General features: G+C 56.6%; 3 protein-coding genes across 4 annotated transcripts; 2 read left to right on the top strand and 1 right to left on the bottom strand.

The window, feature by feature from the left end:
- The first annotated feature begins 1,175 nt into the window (after positions 1–1,175).
- Positions 1,176–15,031, top strand: IMPDH2 (inosine monophosphate dehydrogenase 2). 2 transcript variants are annotated; one of them, XM_079317123.1, is made up of 15 exons: positions 1,176–1,349; positions 1,438–1,486; positions 1,581–1,682; positions 1,896–1,970; positions 2,423–2,629; positions 7,024–7,111; positions 7,694–7,893; positions 8,963–9,053; positions 9,696–9,791; positions 11,122–11,193; positions 13,348–13,491; positions 13,676–13,820; positions 13,906–14,049; positions 14,426–14,509; positions 14,772–15,031. In XM_079317123.1, exons 1-15 carry the CDS (start codon positions 1,252–1,254, stop codon positions 14,791–14,793), a joined length of 1,617 nt encoding a protein of 538 aa, XP_079173249.1. In that variant the 5' UTR covers positions 1,176–1,251; the 3' UTR covers positions 14,794–15,031. The 2 variants fall into 2 exon arrangements, with proteins under 2 accessions (XP_079173249.1, XP_079173250.1); XM_079317124.1 differs by lacking the exon at positions 11,122–11,193 and having other exon boundaries at positions 1,177–1,349.
- A 1,159-nt stretch (positions 15,032–16,190) lies between these two features.
- On the bottom strand, positions 16,191–17,787 carry NDUFAF3 (NADH:ubiquinone oxidoreductase complex assembly factor 3). Its single transcript, XM_079317158.1, has 5 exons — positions 17,485–17,787; positions 17,178–17,370; positions 17,026–17,092; positions 16,794–16,894; positions 16,191–16,698 (listed from the first exon to the last, which is right to left on the bottom strand). The coding sequence occupies exons 1-5, from the start codon at positions 17,541–17,543 to the stop codon at positions 16,606–16,608; spliced, it is 513 nt and encodes a 170-aa protein (XP_079173284.1). The 5' UTR covers positions 17,544–17,787; the 3' UTR covers positions 16,191–16,605.
- A 2,690-nt stretch (positions 17,788–20,477) lies between these two features.
- DALRD3 (DALR anticodon binding domain containing 3) lies at positions 20,478–24,604 on the top strand. The gene is made up of 13 exons (XM_079317119.1): positions 20,478–20,943; positions 21,065–21,354; positions 21,438–21,709; positions 21,932–21,990; positions 22,088–22,210; positions 22,336–22,406; positions 22,507–22,565; positions 22,888–22,970; positions 23,055–23,178; positions 23,265–23,323; positions 23,430–23,543; positions 23,766–23,834; positions 24,048–24,604. Exons 1-13 carry the CDS (start codon positions 20,569–20,571, stop codon positions 24,165–24,167), a joined length of 1,818 nt encoding a protein of 605 aa, XP_079173245.1. The 5' UTR covers positions 20,478–20,568; the 3' UTR covers positions 24,168–24,604.
- The last annotated feature ends 59 nt before the right edge of the window (positions 24,605–24,663 follow it).

The raw sequence follows: 24,663 nt of genomic DNA on the forward strand, positions 1-24,663 counted from the left end.
AATCTGCTTTCTGATCGTTTAACAAGGAATTAACCTTCTGCAGCAGGGAGTTGTAGGCACAGGAGCACTGTTCTTTAGTCCCTGAACTAGTGTTAGACAGGGAGTTGCCTTGGACAGTGTGCTACAGGGAGCAGGTGAGAAGGGGTGTGATTGTCTCATGTCCCTGATGTTCTGAGGCTGGATCTGGAATGTCACAACAAGCAAACCAAGAGGAGGAAGTTATTCTGTAAGCTGCACTACAGGAACTTTTCCTGATGCTCAAATGGAACTGCAAAGATGGGAACATCTCATCCTGGAAAAAGCCAACTGCTATATCCTGCAAGGCTCCTCTGCGCCTCAGTGTTTGTGCCTGTTCTGCTCCTGTGGGCACAGTCCTTGTGGTACTGCTCTTCTCCAAAATCCTCCCTCCAGCCCCAGTCTGTGGCACATACCTGATGGTGCTATACCCCCATCCCCTGTGTGCAACTATCCTCTTCACACTACTTGCTTGTACAGCCTGCCCTGCTTGCTTTGGGAAGAGGGGGCTAATGCCTAGCTGGGATCACCTTGGATCCACTCTAGCTCTCCCTTTCATTCCCCTCGAGGTGCAAGACTGGCCTTGCTGCTGCCTATTGACTTCCATCCTTCGTGCAGCTCCCTTTGACTTACAAAATTGATTTAGAGCTGTTTTGTCCCAGCTCTGCATTCACCACTGACCCAACAGGCCCGTTCTTGTCTTCTGAAGCTGCAAGACTGCCTGTTGTTGGGCTCGGCTCCCAGCCCAGTGTCTCTCTGTGCATGTCACCATGTCACCTGTAGCTGGGCTTTTTAAGGTGGTTTTCTAGCAGGTATCACACTGTGCTGGTCCACAAGCTGGTGCCAGCCAAGCCAGAACCAGGGCCCTCCTGGGCTGTGCTGGCGTTCAGCTCTCTCCGGTACGCGGACCCGGCTGCTCGGCCTGAGCACAGAACCCGAGATCAGCGGTCTGAACACGTAGGGGCTCGGTGCTGAGAAGCTGCTCAGGAGCTGCTGCCGGTGGCTGAGAGCGAAGGCGGGCCCGCTGTGTCCCCGCCGCCGCCGGGCAGCCCGGGGCGAGGGCCGGCGCTGTGCTCCGCTCTGGAGCCCTCCGCGCCGCCAGAGGGCGCTGCCGGCGCCGGCCCCTGTGGGAGCCGCTCTGTCCGCGCTGTCGCGGGGCGGGCACAGCGGGTCCCTCCCGGCGGCCGTCGGGGCGCGCGTGCGCTCGGTGTGGCGGGGCGGGCACGCGGCGGGGCCATGGCGGACTATCTGATCAGCGGCGGCACCGGCTATGTGCCCGACGACGGGCTGACGGCGCAGCAGCTCTTCAGCTGCGGCGATGGGCTCACCTACAAGTGAGTGCGGCCGGTACGGGGATGGGACCTGGACGCGGGTAGCGGGGCCGTTGCGGTCGCTGACGCGTCTCCCCTCGTTCCCCCGCAGCGATTTCCTCATCCTCCCGGGGTACATCGACTTCACGGCGGACCAGGTGGTGAGTGGCCGGGGCGGGGGAGCGGGCCGGGGGCCGGGCCGGGGGTTGCGCCGGTGCCGCCGCTCACCCGCCGCCGCTGCCTGCCTCCCGCCAGGACCTGACCTCGGCGCTGACCAGGAAAATCACCCTGAAGACCCCGCTGGTCTCCTCGCCCATGGACACAGTCACCGAGGCCAGCATGGCCATCGCCATGGCGGTGAGTGCGGCCCCGCGGGCGGGTCCCCTGTGCGGGGATGGCGGGGCAGGAAACGCTGCCTGAGGCACCCGCGCGGCTGCCCTGGGCTCCCCGCAGCCCCTCGGGCCGAGCCCGGGCCCGGGAGCTCCATCGGTGCCGAACCCACCGCTGCACCGGGCTGGTGCAGCGCCGGGTAGTGTCTGCAGTGACTCACAGCCGCCTTTGTGTCCCCAGCTGACCGGAGGAATTGGGTTCATCCACCACAACTGCACCCCGGAGTTCCAGGCCAACGAAGTGCGGAAGGTGAAGGTGAGTGGCTGCAGCAGCAGCACCCGGTCGTGCTGGCACAGGGTCCTCCGTGGAGGTGGGCAGCGGGTCTGGCTTCGCTGAATGAGCTGTACGAGGAGATTGCTGACGTGTGCCGGATCTTGGTTTCAGAGCTGTAGTGCTGCCAGGGTTTGCAGGCACAGCCCTCTTGTGTGCCAGGCACTATCTGTGGTGAGCCTGGGATTTGACTCCTCCTGGTGTGGGAATATTCCCCACCGTTTCAGCTGGGAGGTTAGCCTGGAGACTTTTGGATTTTAACATTATTTGGGTGAGCCTTGTCGCTGGTTTGAGAGTTGTCCTGTTGGTGAGCTTTTGTCTAGGCTGGGTGGTTGCAGACCCGTGTGAGTGGCTGCAGTAATCTGCAGGCGTGTGCCTCGCTCCTGTCTGGCCTGGCAGTGCTGCTCAGCCTGGCTGCTGGATCTGCTTCCTTTCAGAAATACGAGCAAGGATTCATCACAGACCCCGTGGTGCTGAGCCCCAATGACCGAGTGCGAGATGTGTTTGAAGCAAAAGCTCGTCATGGATTTTGTGGGATTCCCATCACGGACAATGGGAAGATGGGGGGCAAGCTGGTTGGGATCATCTCGTCCAGAGATATTGATTTCCTGAAAGAGTCAGAGCATGACCTGCCCCTCGGTGAGGTGAGAAGTGCTCACACCTGATGGATGTGAACACTATGTTAGGAAGCAGTGTGACCTGTGATAAGGACAAGGGTGAGTGTGTGGCTGTGAGGGTGTTCTGCCACTGGGAGGGAACGGCTCCAGCTTAGCCCTGCAGATCTGTCTGTGAGTGTATTTCTAGGGGAGAGTGTCTTGCTCATTTGCACTCTCTGTGTGACTCCTGCCATACAGACCATGCAGTTTATGTGAGTCATGGTGGTTATCTTTCAATGCTGTGGAGGTTCTCCCCTGCTTCACTAATTAATTGCTGGTGTTCGTGGCTGCTGATGTAGTCCCACATGCTGGCACTGGTCATCTTTGTAGCATCTGTGCTCTGCCCAACAAACCCTCCAAGTGTTGAGCTTCCTTTTCTGGGCTGCCTGCCCCTGTAAGCCACATCTGGGTTACTTGCTCTCTCAAATAACCCCCCAAACTTGCAGTCTGGCAGTTTGGCCTTCACAATGTTTTGCTGTCAGACTCCCCTCATGCAGGAGAACATTCTGTGATTCTGGTTACACAAGCTGTGTAACTGGAGATCTGTGGTGTTGTCAGGTTACACTACCAGTGCCTCATGGCCACACTTTGCTCTTGGCTCACAAATATTTTTAGCTCTTGCTGACCAAACCTGGTGTCACATGCTGATCCCTGTTTGGTTTGAAATCAGCTACAGATACTTGATACAAGAGTCTTAAACCAGAGGTAGGTTATAAAAGTGCACATGGCTCTTTGAAGCTGCCCATTCAGAGGAGCCAGATAAGAATCTTTCCTAATACTTTCTGTGAGTTGTTCAGCACTGCAGAGCAGGAAGTTTTCTGCTCAGTGTCTGGTGTTTGTCCCTGTCACCAGGCAAGGCCAGTGGAACAAATGGTTTCCTCAGTCTTCTCTCCACCTGCAGCCCAGCAGTCATTTTACCGAGTCATTTGTTGCCATCCGTTTAAACAAGCAGGTCTACTGTAGCATGGGAAGCCCATGAATCCCACAGGCTTAGGAAGTGTCACCAGCCCTTGTTCTTGTAGGTGGCTTTAACCTACCAGAAATCTGCTGGGAGCTTAATACAGCAGAAAAGAGTCCAGGAAGTTCTTAGAGGGTGTGGAGGACAACCTTTTGTTGCAGCTGGTGAGTGAACCCACCAAGGGAGGGACTGTTTTAGACTTCTTGTTTGAAAATAAGAGATTGGTGGGAGATGTGGTGGTTGGAGGCCACTTGGGGCATAGGGATCATGAAATTATAGAGTTCTTGATATTTGGTAAAATTAGGAGGTACATCAATATGTCAATAAGAATTTTACATTGGGCTTCCAAAGGACAGACTTTGGCCTATTTAGGAGACTTATTCAGAGAGTTCCTTGAGAAGCAGCCCTTGAAAACAAAGGAGTTCAGGAAAGGTGGGTGTGCTTCAAAATAGAGATCTTGAAGGAACAGATGTATGCTGAAAGGTGAGTCCATGAGGCAGGTGTCCAGCCTGGATGGGTAGCGAGATTTTGAAGGAACTTAGGAATAAAAAGAGGATGTGTCAGCTTTGAAAGGACAGTCAGGTCTCTCAGGAAGTATTTAAGGGGGTTGCTACAGTATGTAGGAAAAAATTAGAGAGACTAAAGCTCAGTTTGAATTTAATTTGGCAACTTTTGTAAAGGATAATTAAAAAAATGTTTTTTACAAATATATTAGTGGCAAAAGGAAAGGTAAGACCAACCTTTGTTCTCTATTGGGTGAGGGAGGGAACTTAGTAACTGCAGATGAGGAGAGGGTGGAAGTGCTTAATGCCTTCTTTGCCTCAGTCTTTAGTGGGAAGATAGCTTGTCCTCAGGACAGCTGTCCTGGGTTGGTAGATGGTGTCAGGGAGTGGAATGTTAAACAGGAGGAGGCAGTCAGAGAACTGCTGAGCTGCTTGGATATTCATAAATCTATGGGACCAGATGGGATCCATCCCAGGGTGATGAGGGAGCGGCAGATGAGCTGGCAAAGCCTCTCTCCATCATTTACCAGCAGTCCTGGCTCACTGGGGAGGTTCCAGATGACTGGAACCTGGCCAATGTGACACCCATTCATAAAAAGGGTGGGAAGGAGGATACTGGTAATTATAGGCCAGTTAGCCTGACCTCAGTACCAGGTAAGGTAATGGAACAGTTTATACTGATACCATCAGACAGCACTTAGAGGATGGCCAGGCTATCAGAGCCAGCCAGCATGGGTTTAGGAGGGGTAGGTCATGTTTGACCAACCTGGTCTCCTTTTATGACCAAGTGACCCGCCTGGTGGATCAGGAAAGGCTGTGGATGTTGTGCACCTGGACTTCAGCAGGGCCTTTGACACTGTCTTCCACAGCAAACTCCTGGTAAAGCTGGCAGCCCATGGCTTGGACAGGAGCACTCTTTGCTGGGTTAAGAACTGTCTGGATGGCCAGGCCCAGAGAGTGGTGGTGAACGGTGCTGCATCCAGCTGGCAACCAGTCACCAGTGGTGTTCCTCAGTTCTGTTCAATATTTTTAGTGATGACATGGGTGAGGGTATTGAGTCTTTCATTAGTAAATTTGCAGAGGACACTAAGCTGGGAGTGTGTGTTGATCTGTTGGAAGGTAGGATGGCTCTGCAGAGACCTGGATGGTTGGATGGATGGACAGAGTCCAATAAGATGAAGTTTAACAAATCCAAGTGCCAAGTGAAGCATTTTGGCCACAATAACCCCCTGCAGTGCTATAGGCTGAGGATGGTGTGGCTGAACAGTGCCCAGGCAGAAAGGGACCTGGGGTGGGTGGTCAGCAGCTGACTGAACACGAGCCAGCAGTGTGCCCAGGTGGACAAGAAGGCAAATGGTCCCTGGCCTGCATCAGGAGTAGTGTGGCCAGCAGGAGCAGGGAGGTTGTTCTTCCCCTGTATTTGGTACTGGTGAGGCTTCACCCTGAGTGCTATGTCCAGTTCTTGGTCCCTCAGTTTAGGAAAGATGTTGAGATGCTTGATCACCTCCAGAGGAAGACAACAAGGCTGGTGAGGGGCTTGGAACACTAGGCCTGTGAGTGAACAGCTGAGGGAGCTGGGGTTGTTTATCCTGGAGAAAAGGAGACTCAGGGGTGACCTCTATAGCTCCCTGATAGGAGGCTGTAGTCAGGTGGAAGTTGGTCTTTTTCTCCAAACAGCAACTAACGCAACCAGAGGGCACAATCTCAAGCTGCACCAAGGGAAATATAGGTTGGATATTAGGAAAAAGTTTTTTATGGAAAGAGTAATAAAATACTGGAATGGTCTGCCCAGGGAAGAGGTGGAGTCATCATCCCTGGATGTGTTTAAAAAAAATATTTGATGTGGCACTTGGTGCCATGGTTTAGTTGAGGTGTTAGGGCATGGGCTGGACTTGATGAACTTGGAGATCTCTTCCAGCCCAGTGATTCTGTGATATGTATGTGATGCCTCAGGCTTCTCTTGAGATGTGGATTCTGTCACTGACAGCATTTTGGGTAGATGCTGGCATGGCCAGCCTCTTTCTGCTGCTAAATGTCTGTTCTTATTCTATAAATAACTAAAATGTTCCTTCTTTGTGTGCAACTGATCTACCTTCCTGAAGGGTTAGAGAATGTTCCCTTTTAGCTTTACCCAGCCTTCTCAAATAACCTTTCATGAGGACTTGATGATCACAGAATGCTGTGCTCAGAAAGGGATTTGGAGGTATCTTATCAAGCCACCTGCTCAAGGCACATGGAGCTGGAGGAGGTTTTGTGGAGCTGTGTCTAAATCTCCAAGGATGGAGATTTCATTATCTCTCTGGGCTGCTCTCCCAGTGGGAGACCACTGTTGTGGTGAAAGCCACCATACCAGGTCAGATGTTTCCCTGTTCCCCACTGTCCAGCACTGCCCTTGGCTTTCCACTGTATTTTGGTGCTTGTTTGTCAGAGTGAGTGTGGGTGAGCATATTTGGATTGATGCAACTCCTTTGCCCCACTGACCTGACCAGCCACAGCAGTGGGTTATTATGGGCAGAGCCCTTCCAGGGCCTGTGCACTGGAGATGCTGCCTGAAAACGAGACTGAGGGCACCATTTCTGCCAGCACAGCATGACACTCTGGAGGTGTCTCCAGCCCTTATTTGCATCTGCTCCATTGAAAGGGAGAGCTGTCCCAAATTAGGGTCATCTGAAAGTTATCCCTTGTTTCCAGGTGCTTTCACTTGTCTTCCTGAGGCCTTCTCCATCTCATGTTTTTAGTGCACTAATGGGCTTGGGGCCTGATGCCAGTGCCCACATGGGGACAGCACACTGGAGGCTTTGCCTGTGTGTTTCTGGAGGTGTGCTCCTTTTGTAGAGCACTTCACATGGGCAGGGGGATTTGGTATTTTCAGATCAATGTGAAGGAGTTCTTGTGACTTTTTATCTTCTCCCACCCACTAGATTATGACAAAGCGAGAGGATCTTGTTGTGGCCCCAGCTGGTGTAATGTTGAAAGAAGCAAATGAAATTCTGCAAAGGAGTAAAAAAGGTACCTGAGACTGTCTGTGGCATGAGGGAGAGCTGTGGAAGCTCTGGGCTGGGGCAGCAGTGGGTGAATGTGGGCACACAGTCCCTGGTGGGTGAAGCGTGGGAGATGACAGTGAGAAGAGTGCCCGCAGCCCTCTGCCAGGGTACAGAGTTCACACACCTTCATCTCAGATGTGTTTGGAGTTGAGGGATTCTTGGCAGCCCAGCATTTGCCTGTCCAGCCTCATGTCTTTGGTTTTCTGTCCTTGCCTTCACCTTTCAAACTCAGTTCAGCTCTCTTATGGTTTGATAGTTTGACTTTTAATAGGGTGCTGTGTGTCTAATTCTTAAAAAATGCACACATTTTCTATAGTTTATGTAAAAATACTGAATCCTTCTCCAGCCTTACAAGCAAACTCCTTTCTCTGTTTCTCGAGCCAGGGCTGCTGGCATCTATGGCCAAGCAAGATTTAGTAACACACCTCTGAGTCTCCATCTTGTAGCAGTTTCTGCCTGCCCAGTGCTCCTGGTCTGCTGCACTGTTCTGAGCTAATGTCTGTCTCCTGCAGAAATACGCAGTAATGTTCTTTCTGTCTGTTTCCAGGCAAGCTGCCAATTGTTAATGAAGATGACGAGCTGGTGGCTATCATTGCCCGCACTGATCTCAAGAAGAACAGGGACTACCCTCTGGCTTCTAAGGACTCCAAGAAGCAGCTGCTCTGTGGTGCTGCTATTGGGACCCACGAGGATGACAAGTACCGGCTGGACCTGCTGGTGCAGGCTGGCGTGGACGCCGTCGTGCTGGTGAGCACCTGTGGGGGACCCGTGGGCATTGTGTCAGCCTGGAACACTGGGGAGTGAATCCCTGGGCTGAATGAAGGTCTCTGATAGTGTAATAGCAGTGTGGCACTCACTATCTTTGTTACAGGCCTTTCTGTGTCAGAATATGGCAGTTTGTTGACCTCCCAGTCTTGTTCAGGTTAGAATCCTCAGTCTGGAGGGATTCCTCTTGCCTGGAGACTTATGTGACCTGGAAGGAGTTTGTAGGGTGCATTGAAGCCCTGAAAGCTGAGAAGAGAAACATTGTCAGTTAATACAGAATCTTCTACAAATACCTCTTGCACTCATCCACCAGCCTCTCTGATGTTCCTGACTAGTTTTGAATATTCGGCTTTTTGTAGTTTCCCTCTGTCCCTTTGGTGTTTGTTACTGTGTTACTCTCTTACTGATGTTCAGGAGTGGTCAGTGAGCCCAGAGCTGCTCTGCTTGTCTCGTTCTCTGGCCTGTAAATTTTCAGGCACAGTTGTCACTGCCTGTATTTGCACATGGTTTTCTTATTGATTGTGATCCTGTGAGTCTGCTGTGCTCTAGGGCATGGCTGAGCAGTGGGAAATATTTAACAGACATGATTTGACTGGGTCACAGAGATTGGCAGGGACTGAGTGCTCAAAGCTCAACATCTGGCATTTGAGCTGCTCTGCTGCACAGTGGGGAGGTGCATCCCCCCACCAGCCCTCCTGGGTTTCACAGGGAGCATTCTCCCTTTCACCTGTAGTTTGAGACAGGACTGACAGTGTCCTGCTGTTGGAACCAGATGGCTCTTATCCACAGCCAGATGTTCTGCTTGTTGCCTTCTGTAGAAGCTACAGGATTAAACAAGAAGGATATTACTGAAGTCTTTACAATGAACTTCCTTGTAAAAGGAAGGGACCTGTTTTGGCAGCAGCTTCTCCCGGGATTCTGTGCCCAGTTTGAGGAGTCATTTTGCCCATTACCCAGCTTAGCACAGATCCCAACAAACAGAGTAAAAATCTGAAGCTGCATTTGTAATCTGCAGAAATTCTGGTTGAAACTGCTTTTCTTTCTGTTGCAGGATTCCTCTCAGGGGAATTCCATCTTCCAGATCAATATGATAAAATACATTAAGGAGAAGTATCCCAGCCTACAAGTTATTGGAGGAAATGGTAGGCATGTGTTGAAGACTTTTCTTGTCTTTAAATCACTTTTATTTCTTAGACATCAAGGGAGCTGCAGGGATGTGAATGAAACTGTCATCTTGGTAAATTTGTGTATACTTAAAATGGTTTCCTCTGACTTGTGGAATGGAGCAAGACCACTGTAGACACAGGGCTGTACCTTACTGCTGCAGATACTTGGGAGCCTTTGTTCTGCAGCACAGTGTGTTACAGTCCTCTGTAGCACATTACGCCTTAGCTTATTTTACACACCAGTTTAACATTTTGCATAATAATGAACATTGTTTGACGTGGAATTCTAATGGCAATTTTCCCTGCCTTTTGACAGCAGACTCCAGTGGTCCTTGTCTTTACCCAGTGCTGCTGTACTCTGCCCTCCCTACCTTGTGTGGCCCAGAGAGTACTTGGACCATGCCATGACTTCTGTTGCCTCAGCCTTTGGGGGGAAGTGTGTTGCAGAATAGCCTAAAGGGGCAGTGTCATCTCACCCACTGGGACAGCTGGGGCAGAAACTCACTGCTCCTCCCAGACAGGCCTGGCTGTTGCCCTGGGTGGGGGATGTTGGCAGGGCAGAGAAGTGTTGTTTGCTAATGTGCTTTCTGTTTTCAAACCGATTTCTGCTCCCCACAGTGGTGACTGCGGCTCAGGCCAAGAACCTCATTGACGCGGGGGTTGATGCCCTGAGGGTCGGGATGGGCAGTGGCTCCATCTGCATCACGCAGGAAGGTGAGAGAGATCAGCAGCCTCCTAAATAGGCTGAAGACATGTGTCTAGTAGAAATTTCTTGCTGAAAAAGCAGCATGGCTGGGATGGAATTCTCCCGTTGTGAGGGCAGTGTCCAACAGCAAGACATCTTTCACTCCCTTTGTCCAGGATTTCCAACCTTTGGGGTGGCAGCAGCAGCAAAGGCATTTCCCAGTACTGACCGAGACTGAGTAGAGCCGGTGTGGCAGATGGTGGCTTTGCCTGTGGGGAGGTGTTGGCTTGGTGTAGGATGGGGCTGGTGGGCAGCTGTGCAGGGAGAGGGACTTACTGGATCCCCAGTGCTGATGGGTGAAGTGCACTGGGCTGTCCATGCTCCCTTTCCCTCTGGCAGCAGTGTGCCTGATGCTTGAGTATTGATCTGGGCTCGATGCCTTTGCAATTTCCAGGCCAAAATGGGATTTCTTGCTTTTATGTCTGCAGTCATACAGAGCTTGTGTTGGGCAGAGGCTGTGTCACCCTTAACTAAAAGGCAAGAGGGACATCCCCCGGAGCCTGAAAAAAATCTGTCTTGAGGACATAGTCAATCCTTGTGTGTTGAACCTCAGCTGGGGTACAGAGAGGTGGTGCAGCAAGGCGCTGCAATCCACGAGCACAGCCCCTCACTGCTTTGGTCCTTGGTCTGTGCCACAGGAGGCAGCAAGTGAGCAACTGCTGGCTGTAGGAGCTGCCTTAGCTCTGCCCTTTCCAGCATGGAGCCTGTGAGCAGCTCTGGACCTGTGCTGTGCTCCTGCTTTGCCTGGCTGCAGGGAGCTCCCAATCAGGGCAGTCTGTCTCAGGGATTTTTAAGGAGGGAGTGGCATCCTTGGGTTGACAGTTCATAGCCAGAGCAGAGCCAGGACATGTCCTGCCCAGGCTCCAGAGCAGAGACATGCTCTGATCTGCAGAGTGGTGAATGTCCCAGGGGTTCCTCCTGTCTGGGAGATGGGGTTGGGTGCTGGTTTTGGCAAAGGCACAGAGCAGAGGTAGAATGTGGCGCTTCATAGGAGATGTGGTTGCAGAACTCTTGTCTGCAACTCCCCAGGTTTTTGGCCCTGTTAAAGGCAAGAACTCAGTTTTTTTGGGGTAGGGGTCACCTCTCTGGGTGGCTGCTGGGGTAGGGCGAGCATGCGCTGTGCACAGCCAGGCCTGGCTGCCTTGGATCTGGCCTCTGGCTTGGCTCGGGATAGGAAGGGTCTGCAAAGTCAGCTCTGCCCCACACCGTATGCTCTGCCCAGTAGCAGGTCACTTCTGGGGTCCTTTGTTCTGCTGCTGTTCTTCTGTCTCTAAAATATGTGTGTTTGTTTTTGTTTAGCTGCTCCAAAGATCCCTCCAGACCTAAAGTCCCACAGCCCCAAATGCCCTTCTACTGTCACGGGCACCTATAGTAAGTTACTTGCCCTGTTCCCAACCCTAATTATGTGTCTTGAAGCAGGACCCTGATTTGGCTGCACATGGCCCTACTGCTTGTTTGAGAATAATTTAGCTGTAGATGCACTTGGGGTTTTGTGGCTTTGGATACTGGTTTTGAATCTGAAATGAAATCTGAGAAGCCTTTCTGATTTCCTAAAGCAGAATCTAAACTGTTCAAGCTGAGGGAACTCAGGCCTGTCCTCTTTTCACTCCAAAATCCAGTTAGGAGCCTGACTGCACCTTCTGGATCCCTAGCCAGGCATGCTCCTGCTGATCCAGATTGGGATGTGATCCCTGAGCAGTTCTCCATTGTGCTCAAAATACAGCCCTAGTTCTGGGGAAGCTGTACACTGGCCAAGCTTCCTGTGGAGCTGGCTCCCCTGAGTTACAGAGGGACTTCACTGCTCACAGCCACTTGGCAGCTGCGTTCCATCTTTTTCCCACCAAATCCTGGGGAGAGAAGGGGCTTTTGCCTGCCCAGCACAGGATGCAGTGTTCTCTGCTCTGATGCTCTGATCAAGCAGCCCCTGCAAGGCAAGCCTTAGGCTTTGTCCTTTCTCCTAGTTGTGACACACCTCAAAGGGAGAGGTTTACTCTTGCAGATCCTGGAAGGTTTTCTCTAGCAGATGATTTTGTAGGACCACCCTCTGCCAATACACTAAAAGGGACAAACCCTCGCTCTGACCGTGTGATGTGTGTGTGTGCTCAGAATCCTGCTTGGGAAGCCTGTGCTCTGGGGCTGTGCCACTGGGCACTGGGACAGTCAGAGAGGCATGATGCTCCCAGGGGCTCTGAGCCAAGCTGTGCCTAAAAAGGGCTGATCTGTCATTGCGCTTGAGAGGTTTCTGCAGGCCCTGCACTGTCTACGGCACAATCCCACAGACCCTGGACTCAAAACCCTGCTGAAATGGGTGTTTCTCTCCACAGAGCTCTTCCAGGGCAGCATTTTGCAGCTGCACTGTGGCCTTCAGCAGTGCAGAACTGTGCAAGACCATCTCTTTAAGGGCATTGATGATAAAGCTGGCAGCCTCTCCCTGGCTGGCTGAGCCTGAGCTGAATGCTGGGGTCTGATTAAATTTAGTTCAGTCACAATCTCACCCTGGAGACTGGCTGCTCTCCCTCAGCAGCTTCTGCTGAGTTCTGGGAGTAGAGAAACTGTAGCCTCCTGGTCCGGGCAGGCTTCTGCCAGGGATGTGCTGCCAGCATTACTGCCATGCAGGCTGAACCACACCTGGAGTTCACACTCCAAACTACTAATACTGTATGGCCTTAATCTTACCCAGTTTATGGGACTAACCATGACTGGAGAAAAGGCTTCCAGTTGATGGTGGGGAAGGGATGTCTCCCTGAGAGAAGCTTATCTCAGTATTCTTGCATGCCTGTGGCTGACAAACATGTTATAAGACATGCCTTGTGCTGATTTTCCTCACATAATGGGAAGCTTCTTAACTGCTACCAACTGGGAAGAACAAGTAAATCCAAAGCTAATAACTCTCTCATGGGGCAGCTAAACTTGATGGAATCCTTGCTACATTGCAGGGCAGGAACATAAATTACTACCAAACCATTCTGCCTGTTTCCCTTTCCACTGCTGCATGTGCGTTTGTGTGTGTATGCAGACCTGTATGTATAGATACATTTATATCTATACCATATACAGGCATATGAGCTCTCTCCCAGCCAACTGCCTTTCCATTCAAGAGGCATATCATACAGATGCTGGGTACATGGACAAGGGGTCTGGCAGCTCCAGGAGAGAGCCAGCAGTGGGACATGGCTACATGCCAGGGATGCTTTGGTGAGGGGCTTTTGGAGTTTGCTTTATTTCCTTCCCAAGCTCCCCACATGTCTGCCATGCACCAGGATTGAGCCACGAATCTCATCTGATCCCAGGAATCCGATCAAAGACCCCAGTCCCAAGGTTACTCACAGCTTTTTGGAGCCAAGAGCTGTGAGGACGTCTCAGCAGGCATCTCCCGGGCATCTGCTTCTCTTGCAATTCCTGGAAGGAGCATCCAGGGATTTGTGCGTTCTGAGTGCTGGAGCATGTGTGTGCTAGAAGCCGGAGAGAGCCTGCTGGGACGGGGCTGTGCTGCTGCAGGAGCTGACCCCGTGCTCTGTCCCGCAGTGCTGGCGTGCGGCCGGCCCCAGGCCACGGCCGTCTACAAGGTGTCCGAGTACGCCAGGAGGTTCAACGTGCCCGTCATCGCCGATGGAGGCATCCAGACAGTTGGGCACATCGCCAAAGCCCTGGCACTTGGGGCTTCCACAGGTGAGCCATTGCAGGGAATCTAGGAGGTGTTTCCATATGGCAGCACACTGGGCCTGAGGGTATTTACCTGCAGGTGGCTGGGGGCATGGGGACTGCAGCCAGTGCTGTGTCCAGGAACCCTGAGGCATTTTGCAGCCACTGCCACTGTTGCTGATGGGCTGTTCCTGGTGATATTTTGTGCCAGTGATGATGGGCTCTCTCCTGGCTGCCACCACGGAGGCCCCAGGCGAGTACTTCTTCTCGGATGGCATCAGGCTGAAGAAATACCGCGGCATGGGCTCCCTAGATGCCATGGACAAGAACTTGGGAAGCCAGAATCGGTATTTCAGGTCAGAGATGGTGCTTTGGGGGAGCAGATCAAGCTTTTGGGGTTTCTCTGCTTCACAAATAACCTTGATTTGTGCTTTCATGCAGTGAGACAGACAAAATTAAAGTAGCCCAGGGAGTCTCCGGTGCAGTGCAAGACAAGGGCTCTATCCATAAATTCATTCCATATCTAATTGCTGGGATCCAGCATTCTTGCCAGGATATTGGTGCCAAGAGCTTGACCCAACTCCGGTGAGTGCTTCCCCATGCCTGTACGCTGGTTAGGTCGTGGTGCTGGGGTTTCTGTAGTCCCTGTGTAGCTGTACTCAAGGTCTGGTGTGTTCTGGATAGTTTGTAGCTCTTGCCTCATCCCCAGTGGGCACTGCATCATGGATCTTCCAGTCCCAGGGACACAGGAGGGTGGTCTCTTGTGGCATATTCAGCTGGCTATGCTCAAAACATTTGGGTTACATTACCCAGCCTGGCTCCTGGGAGCACAACAAAGACCATTCTGGCCACAGCTGGAGGAACCAGTGACCCTCATCCCAGGTGTTCCAGCTGAGCATGTGCCAGAGCACTGTTTTCCCTGGACTCTGCCTGGCTTGTGACAGGTGTCCTTCCCCCTCAGAGCCATGATGTACTCGGGAGAGCTGAAATTTGAGAAGAGGACAATGTCTGCCCAGGTTGAAGGAGGAGTGCATGGCCTCCACTCGTAAGTGCTTCTAGCAGCATCCCTGTCACCTTGGGGAGTGGTGTTTGGGGTCAGGAACAGCCACCCTGTACCTCAGCTGCCATGCCCTTGGCTTGGTGTGCCATTCATTGGCTTGCCCCTCTACTACACAGCCAGGTGAAGCTGCGGCCTGTCAGGGTGCTGAGGCTGCTCCCCTCCCTGGGCTGGCAGGATCTGCACCTTTGTCCCTGCCCTGAGTGAGGTGGGTCAGTAAAGGGGCTCCCTGGTGCTGCTTCCCTCACAGGTATGAGAAGCGCCTCTTCTGAAGGAGATGAGTCTGTGTCTGTCCTTGTGCCACCAGCCCCGCGCCGCTCCGCGCGGGAGCTGCTTGTGCTGTGAAGTGCCATTACCCTGGGCTGCCTGGAGCTCCCGCTGTCCCTTGGCTGCTTTCTGACCACCCGCGGGGCCCACCTTCCACCTGGGAGCTGTGATCCCGGGCTGGAGCCTTGCACATGTTGGCCATGTTTTACAATAAAAAGAATGAAAAGATGTGCAGTTGGTGTCCGCCCGGAGCTCCTCTTCTTTACCTTCCTTGCTCTCTGTCCTTGGCTCTGTCCCTTGCTTCCCACTCTGTCAGAGGCAGCTGATAACCCTAGAACGGACTGTGTGCATGTGAAGGACAACAGGAAGGGGAGAGCCCTGAGACAGGGCTGAGTGGGTAACACAGTGTGGCTTCTTTAAAATCCTTCCTGAGAGCAGAAAATGAGGGCTGGGCTGCTGGGCAAGGAAGCAAACTGTTTTACAGGCCATTACATCCTGCTGGGAGCTGCCAAACCTAGCTGTGGCAGCAGCCAGGGTGCTGCAGGCCCCCGATCCTGGTCCAGCTGCTGCATTCCCCTAAACCTCTTGCAGATGCCACACCTCCAGGCCCAGTGGCAGCACCCCTTGGGCTGTTCACTGTGGATTATCTGCACAGGTTCCAAGAGAGCAATTGTTTGCTGGAAGGTGGGCAATGCACTGGGAGGGGCACAAGTTTATAAAGCAGCTGGTCTGCATTTCTGCAATCCTGAGCAGTGCAAACTTCCATGGCTTGGTAGGTTTATCTGTGCTTGCAATACCTGGAGCCAAGAAGTATTTTACATCTGTATCAGTTGTAGATGTCTCATATGTCACTCCTGCTGAAGTGTGTGTTTACTGTCAGTGGTCTGGGGATGTCAAATTTGATTTATACACTAAAACCAGAGCCTTGAGTACAATGGCAGAGTGTCAGTGTCACACACTCATTAAGACACTTGCTAAACAAAGCCACCCTAACCTTGCAGCTGCATCCCCTGCCTTTGCCTGCCAAGGTGGTAGAGTTGAGGCCTTGAGGCTTCCATTAGATACATGTACTCTCTTCCCCAGGGGTGACATTCCCAACCATGAACCAACCCATGCAGGGACAGGACAGGGACCCTTTCCATGTCCCCTGCTGGAGCTGAGCCTTCAGTGAGAGGGGGTGCAGCACCCTTCAACCAACAATGCCCAAGGGACATTGGTGCTGGGGTGGTACAAAGCCCCACAGGAGAGCCCAAGCCAGGCCAGCACCAGCTGGGACACACTAGTTAGTTGCTGGTGCTGGCTGTGCACAGGAAGCTGTGGCACATGGCATCCCACCACACATGCTGCCCAGTGCCCAGGGTGAGCACGTGCCCCATCAATTTGTTGCAGCCTCAATGCGCTGTGCATTAACTACCAAACAATTTATTGTACTTCCCGTTCACGTGTATTTTCCTCGTGGAGCTCCAGATGCACCCAGGGGTTGTATAACTCACCCCGCCAGCCTTCACCCTCCCTCAGGTGAGGCTTCTTGCTGCCAAGGTGTAGGGCATGACCCTGGCAGGGCTGTGGGAGCAGTGCTGCCAGCAAAGCCTTCTGCTGTGGCCCACAGTCCCCAGCACAAACTGGACAGGGAGGTGAAGAAGCCAGGGACTGCAGGGAAGAGCTAAGCTCATGTATTTCACAGCCCTCCTGAGTGCAGAGCCATCACCCAACCGGCAGCTCCACCATTCACTATGGAGCGTTTCTCAGTTGGGAGCAGTGACACTCGGGGGCGTCAGGCAGGCAAGGGGAAGGACCATGGGCATGGCAGGCAGTGCCTACATCCCGTAGGTGCCCCGCGGGGGGATGAGCCCAGCGGCCACCAAGCGCCTTTCATTCATTAGAAAGTTGAAGGTTGCACATGCGTTCGCCTGTGAATAGAAAAGGGAATGAGTGTAGCTCCGGTCCCCAGAAAGGAGAGTCCCTCCCTTTCAGTGGGGTGCTGCCTGTGCTCACCCTTCCTTACCGTGTCCTGCACCTCCACAGCAATCCCGCAATCCCGCATCTGCTTCAGCGTGGCTGGGTGGAGCCGCTCCACCCTGTCCCCTGTGCCCAGCACCAGGATCTCTGCAATCAGGGCACAAGGGTGGGCAGGGCAGCGTTGGAGCTGCCTCGGCCCAGACCTGCCCTTCCTGCAGGGACCAACGGCTCCCGCACATGCACCCCGACGGGAGCCCGAACGGGGAGCACCCGCGTACCTATCTGGGGCTCCAGCAGCCGGAACAGCGACAGACTCTCGTGCGAGATGTCCCGGTGGGAACCAACCTGCGGGGGCACGGCGGGCGTTGAGAAGGGCTGTCCCCGGTGCGCGGTGGGGCCCGGCAGCCCCCGCCCCGCCGCGGGCACTCACGTTCCACTGGAGGATGCTGCGGGGCAGCACGGCGCACGGCCCCACCACCACGTCTCCGCTGATGGTGAAGCCGCGGGTGCTGTAGCTCTCGATGAACATGATGTTGGGGGACTCCGGCTCCAGCACCATCACCCGCGTCCGCTGGTACATCTCATCATCCGCCGGCGTGAGCCGGTGACCCCGGCACGGCGCTCTGCGGGGAGAGCGAGCAGCTGGGACACGTGGGACCCACGGACACTCCCGGAGACCCTACGGGCACCTCCCCCGGTCGCAGGGCAGCCGCGGTGCCGGTTGCCGGTGCCGGTACCTGCCCGCCGCCCGCCCCACGGCCGGCACGAGCCGCCGCAGCGCCGCCACCGCCGCCATGGCCGCGCCACCGCCGGAACCGCCGAGCGGCCCCGCCCCCGCCGCTACCGCCCCCCGGCGGCCGGGGCCGGGACAGCGCCGCCGGGGGAGCGGGGTCGGACCGGGGCTCCCGGGGAGCCCTCGGGATCCCCCCGCTTTCGGGTCCTGCGGGGCGGGAGAGCCGCGGCACTCACACACCCGCTGCCCCCGGGCTCGGGTGCGCCCCGACCTGCGGAGCCCAGGTGGGCGCCGGAGCGAAAGCGAAAGCGGCCGGCGGCGGGGCGGGAGCGGCTCGGCGGGAGCGGGGTGTCCCGCTGGAGCCACCCCGGCCCCGCCGCCGGGAGGGGCTGCGGACCGGCCCGGGCTGCTGTGCCGAAGGCTGCGGGGCCGGAGGTGAGAGGGGAGCGGGCGGCTCCCCGGGCGGGAGGGAGCGGGCCCGGGTCTTGGCTGCGCTCCTGGCCCGGCACCGCCGGTGCCGCGGGGCTGCCCCAGGCTCGGCACAGCGCCCCGGTTCCCCGTGTTCCCCACTGCAGGCGGCTGCTGCCAGTCGGGGCTGAAGCCCCCAAGCCGCCGCCGGGACCTCCCGCCGCATCCTCCCCCTCCTTCTGCCGCGCTCGGTGAGGCCGGTGGCACTGCGTGCTTAGAGGTGCCCTGGGACAGGGGACCCACGTCCCCACCTGTGCCACCCACCCGGGGCCAGCCGTAGCCTGACACTGCGGGGGCCACCGGGAAGCTCGCCGGCAGCGGCGGCGGAGCATTTCCCGCCACTGTGCCGTGCCGGAGGCATCAGGGATTCCCACAGCCGGCAGCCTTGGCCGGCGCACGGTCCCAGGGATCCCCGGGCGGCCCCGCGGGAGCTCCGCATGGGGCCGGTGGGGTTCCCCACGCTGTTTGAAGTCCCCCCATGGCGATGCCGAGGGCTCCTTGCCGGGGCCGGGGGCTGGAGGCGCTGGCAGCGGCGGGGCCGGACCGAGCCGTGCAGGCTCTGGGCGCAGGTGCCGGGGCAGGTGCCCTCCCTCGGGGACGGCTCGTGTTTCCGGGCCCCGTCGGGGGCTGATGGGCTGGCACCAGTTGCTCCAGCCCCACCGGGGCTTTGTTCAGAGCCGTTTCCTTTTGGCTCGGCCGTGCCGCCCTCCCCTTGGCACCCGGCCCGCGGCGCGGGGGGAGCCGGCGGCACAACCCCGGTCTCTGCCGGCACCCCCGATCACAACGGTCCGGCAGTGGCTCCCACGCACCTCCTCCGCCCCGGTCCCTGCCGGTAAGTCGCCCTCTCCCCTCTTGGCCCACCGAGTGCCCCAGGGTCGGGGTGGCATGGCCGTGGTGCCTGTGCCCATCCCTCTGCGGCGCCAGCGGGGGCAACGGAATCCCAAAAGCAGCTGTCCCCGCTGTGCCCAGCTGCCCTGGGGTTTCGTTACCCGCGCTCCCGCCACCGCCTCGCCCCACACGCCCCCTGCCCTGTGCTGGGTAAGAGCCGCGTGTCCCGCTCCAACCCCTCCTGGAGCTGGGGCAGCGCCTGGGGCCACACTGGAAGAAGGGTGGCGTTCCCCCGTGCTCAGCCTCGTGGCTCAGCCCCTACACCGGCTGAGGGCTCTTCTGTTTATTATGCTCTCAATAGCTAAAAATAGGAGCTGGTCTCCTGGGAGAGCATGGGGAGCATGGCTGCAGGGTGGATGTGGTCCCCTGCCCCACGGTGGTGCAGGTTTTGTGATACTGCCGAACTTCCTGCCCATGCCGGCTCTCCCTGGCCCTCACAGCACCCCAGTGCCTGCAGGGGTGGGAAGGATCCGGCCTCTGGAGAGAGATGGCTTTGGAATGACACGATCACTCCCGCTGAGCAGGCAGCCAGAGAGCCATCGGGGATGTCGTGTCTTTCCAAAGCTCTTTCGGCGCCTCCGAGAGCCCTCCCCAGGCCACTGCACTGCCAGGGCCCACGTGGGCGGCCTGGGGGACGCTCTGGGCATGTGGATGAAGCCAGCCTGGACCCACCTTAAGTGGTGACACAAGGTCCAGCAAGTCCCCCTGGCTGGGCAGGGGTCCTGGGCAGCTCCTGCCCTGCGGACAGTCAGCAGTTGGTCTGGTGTGAGCAGCAATTCTCAGATCACCTCTTGGCTGTGGGTGGTGCAGGGGGCACCCCACCATGGCACAGCTGGGGGATACGTTCTCACACCTGCCCTGGGGCTGCAGATTCTCACTGGCTGTGGGCTGCAGCCCTGGGGCTCCAGAGCTGCCTGAGGAGCCCCAAAATGAGTTGTTGCATTCCTGGAAGAGCACGTGCAGCAGGATCTGCCCTCGCCCTGGTCCCCCACCCTTTTCCCCCATGTACACAAGCCCTGGAGGAACCGGTTTGGGCCCTGCGGGCAGAGCTCCTTCCCTCCCCCTCCCTTCCTCCACGGGGAGGGAAGGAAGGGCAGACTACAGAGGAAGGTCCCCAGCTCCCTGCTGTGGTGCTGTGGTGGGTTTTGGCGCTTCCTGCTCCCTGTCAATCAGGCTGGTGCTGTGGGGCTGGGGCTATGCTGGGCCCTTGCCCTGCAGCACTGTTTTCAGCAGCCACTGGCACATTTGTCGGAGAGCTGGCAAGCAGTGTGAGCTCTATGTCAGATCTGCACTCCAACCATTGCTGTGGAGCAGCTCAGCTCTGCAGATGTAATCAAGACCACGATGGCGTGATCTAATCGCTTCCACTTCCTTCTTCCTGGGGCTGATAAGTGGGACACTGCTCATGTGCTGGACAGGCGAGCAGCCCACTGGGACAGGCCTGGAGAACATCGCAGGGTGTGCACCCACAGCTGCTCATTGCTTTGCTGTGCAGAGCCCATGCACATGGATGCTGCTGGTGTTCCTCAGCCATCGTGTAACAGCCCAGCCAAGCCCTGGGGCTCACGGTGGACAGCTAGACTGGCCAGTCAGGGTCTGCCAGTGACACCATGCCCACAGCTGGGGTCTGCCTCACACACCTCAGGGTGACACCCTGGCCCTGCTGAGCTGAGGCTGAGCAGGACTGAGACCCTCTCGGGCCACTCGGGGTGCCTGATCTGACACACTCATCATGGCGGCGCCGGCTGCCCGCCACACCCATCATGGTGACTCCGCGCCCGTTTCCCCCCCCAAGATGGCCGCCTTGCCCGGCCAACCCGCCCGCGACCAAGATGGCCGCCCGGGAGCGCCGTACGCGACATGGCGGCCGTGCGCGGCCCTCGGGAGGGCGGTGCGTGACGTCACTTCCGGTGGCGGAAGCAGCGGATGGGATCCCATGGACATGGCTGAGGGCCGCCCGGGAGTGGCCGCGACGCTGCAGGCGCTGAACGCGGCCCTGGGGCGGCACTCCGCGCTCTGGGTGAAGGAAAGCGGCGCCCGCAATCTGCGCCACCGGGATTTTCTGGCGCCGCGGGCCGCGCTCAGCGCCGCCTTTCCCGGCGGGCAGGTAGGTCGCGGCGGAGTGGGCAGGCCTCGGTCGGGAGCGAGGATTTGCGGGAACTGTTTGATGAGACCGGGGCTGTAGCTGTCCTGTGCAGCCCGGACTCCTCCTCGCCCTCCGCCCGCAGGTGCCCCCCGAGGCCGTGTCGGCGGTGCCGTCGCTGCGGGGCCCGGCGGTGCTGCCGCTGCGGGTTTGCCGGCAGACGCCGGCGGGGCTGGCGGTGCAGGTGCGGCGTCCCGAGGCCTTCCAGCGCCTGCTGGGGCCTGTGCCCGAGCCGGCTGCCCCGGCGGCGGGGGCGCGGACGGGCTGCGTGGTGCTGCACTGCCCGGCGCTGCGCAGCTCCGCCGCCCTGCAGCCCCGCCACCTGCGCTCCGTCCTGGTGGCCGAGCACCTGGCTCAGCTGCTGCGCGCCCAGGGGTGAGTGCCGCCGTCCCGTCCCGCTCCCGGCCCCTCGCCACAGCGCCCGCTGCTCCCAGCGCCTGCCTCGCCCTCTCTTGCAGGGTGAGCGTCCGCCTGGTCCCTGCCCTCAGCGAGGAGAGGAGCTGGGACGTCCTGCGGCAGCTCCGCATCTACTGGCCCTCCGGCTCCGGTGGCTCGTCCCTCACTGATGCCGTCTCGGCCTTGAAGGCAGCGCTGGACCGGTGCCCCTGTGCTGCAGCCTCTGAGCAGGGACCGGGCACAGCCGAGGGTGTCATCTGTAAGGTGCACCTGAAGAGCTTCGTGGAGCAGCAGGGCTTGATGGGCTACGACCCTAATCTAGATGTGCTTCTTGGTGAGCCTCACATGTACAACAGCTCAGGTGTGGCAGAGGGGGTGGAATAGGTGCAAAGAGGCCTGTTTCCTTTCAGTTGTTTTTTAACAAAAATAAGGTGAGGGGGTGGACACAAGTGGCTTCCCCCTCTTGTTCCCCTTCAGTCTAGTTTCAACCTGGGGCAGACCCGATGGTGTCACATGGAGAATCCTATGTCCCACTGTGTGTCCCTTCATCTTTCAGTGACAGAGGGGACACTGCAGTCTTTGGCTGAGCTGCAGGAAGCTGTTCTGCAGTGCCCAGTGAGTGACCCCATGGCACTGCCTGCCTCTCGCTTCCCACCTGTCCTTCCCTTCTGCCAGGCAATAGGATTGAGCTCCCTGTTATGCCCTGCTGCAGGCCAAAGGCCAGAGCAGTTGCTGCAGCATCGTGCATGTGGTGAACTGTGAGGAGGAATTCCAGCAGCAACAGCTGGATGTGCTCTGGAGGATTTTGAATCCAGGAGCCCACACAGCTTTACAGGTGAGCAAGAGCAACCTCTGACCCTCCTCAGGGTGGCCCCCAGCATCCTTCCTTGGCTCATGACTAGGTTTTGAACAGGGTTGGATTTAAACTCAGTTCCCAGCCTCAGCCCCTCTGTCTTTCAGAAACACCTTGTCTGTGGGCCTGTGAAGGTGACCAACCCCTCATCGCCCATTGGGGCAGACCAGTACTTCCAGTAAGTTGGTGTGTAAGGCACCTGCTGCTTTCTCTCCTGCTAAGGCTGCCTGTGGGCCAGCTCAGCCCACAGTGGGTGGCTCTGTTTGTGTTTCTCCCAGGCTCCGAAAGCACCAGATGTATGAAGCCTCTGTGATGAAGTATGGGGAGCTTGCACAAGGTAAGAATTTGCTTTGGGGCTCCATGCATGGATGCTGCTCCATCCCATCTCTCCCATGAGTCCACAGCTAGGGTGGGGACTGCACCCCTGCAGGGTGCTCCTCCCCTCCAGGATCGAGCCAGGTGCTGCCTTTGCTTTGGGAAACATCTAAATATCCAGGGCACTGGCACAGAGCAGCTCCTTCTGATGAGAGCCAGGGCCGGTGGTGTGGTGGTCCTCAGCTACTACTTGGTCCTGGCAGGGGTGTCTTGCCTGGGTGCTGGGGGTATTAGTACATGGGAATGGAGCAAGCTGTGCATGATGGCACCTGCATTCTTCACAGATGAGGCCTGGACAGAGGTGATTGATACCCTGACAGTGGCTGCCATCAGGTTTGAGTTGCTGAGTACTGCTCACCGGAGTCAGGTAGGACAGTGGCTTGCATGGAGCCAGGTTGTGGGAACAGTGGAGTGAATCTTTTCCTGGACTGTGACTCCTTCCTGCCCTCAGATCACACTGGACCTGGAGAACAACAGCATCTCCACGAAGGGAACAAAGAGTGGTGCCTTCGTGATGTACAACTGTGCCCGACTGGCCACGCTCTTCAGCGCCTTCCAGCAGGCTGTGCAGCAGGGTGAGCACCATCCCAGCACCCTCCTGGACAGCCACTCCTGGAGCTACAGGGCCTTCTTTGGGCACAGCACTCTCCCTGCTTTCCAGGCACATATCCCCCTCTGCCACCAGTGTCTGAACTGAACTTCTCTTGCCTCCGAGAAGAGGTGAGTGCTGAGAGGAGGAATGGGGGGATCTGTGCACCTTTGGCTCTGGTGGTGGATGCTGTTGGCTCAGGAGGATCTGACACTGAGACACGTAATCCCTTCACAGGGCGAATGGCTCCTGCTCTTCAACTATCTCCTGCCCTTTCCTGAAGTCCTGCAGCAGGCAGCACAGCTGCCCCCATCCTCCAAGGGGATCCGGGTCACTGCCAACACAGAAACAGTAAGTGCCATGTGTTACAGAATCCATGGATGCTGCTCTAGCAGTCCCAACCCAGGGCAAAGCTCCATGCCAGCAGGTGCTGCCCATCTGTAAGCGACACAGAGCCAGTGCTGACAGAATAGATTGCAATGCCCCTGGGGCAGTTCCTGCTGTGCTTCGGGTGGGTGAGGGCCCAAGACCAACCACAATTCACTGCAGCATGAGAATGTCTCTGCCTTGCAGGTGTGCAAGTTCCTGATCCAGCTCAGCATGGATTTTAGCTCCTACTACAACCGCGTGCACATCCTGGGGGTGAGTTAAGGTGTCCCAGGCTGCAGCCTTGTGGCCTTGCAGTCCTTTCAGGGCTGCACTGCTCTTGGGGGGCAGCCATGTGGGGAATGGTGCCAGCAGTGTGATGGCCCCCAGTGCCATCCTCCAAGGGTGCACAGGCAGCAATGCCAGCAGGGCCAGCCTGGTGAGGGGCAGTTAGCCACCAGCCCCTAGCTGCCACCTTTCTCCCTGCAGGAGCCATTTCCTCATCTCTTTGACCAGATGTTTGCACGCCTTCAGCTGCTGGGAGCAGTGAGGGATGTGTTCCACAGTGCACTGGCAACTCTGCACCTCCCTCCTCTCAGCCAGATCTGAGCCACTGTGTCACCTACACACCACACATTGTGGGGGCAGAACAGGGCATATGCCCCCAGTGGTAGGCAAGGCCAAATTCAGCAGCACGCAGGCACTTCCCTTCCCATGGCCTGTGATGTTTGGGGATTGGTCTGTGCTCTCTGCAGCTGTGTCCAGTGTGGGACATAGATGTCCCTCTACATCCACACCAGCAGAAGGGAAAAGGGCTCCTGTGGCACCCCAGGAGCTGGGGTGGGAGTAGTAGGAAGGTGGCACCAGGGACCAGTCACCAAAAGTCAGACAGATGCCAACTTCATTTCCCTCAAAACTTTATTGAAGGGTGCTCCATGCTGGCAGGGAGCTCCTGAGGCTTCAGGCTCCTGTTGGGCTCTGAGCCAGGCCCCAGTATTGGGGTCCAATACACTTGTTGCTGGACAAATATTCTGTGTGTCTAACCTGTGTTTGCCCTTCCTTCAGTCTGACTGTTTCAGGTCCTGCTACTGTGCAGGAACAACCC

This window comes from Erithacus rubecula, assembly GCF_903797595.1.
Source record: "Erithacus rubecula genome assembly, chromosome: 13".
NCBI lineage: Eukaryota > Metazoa > Chordata > Aves > Passeriformes > Muscicapidae > Erithacus > Erithacus rubecula.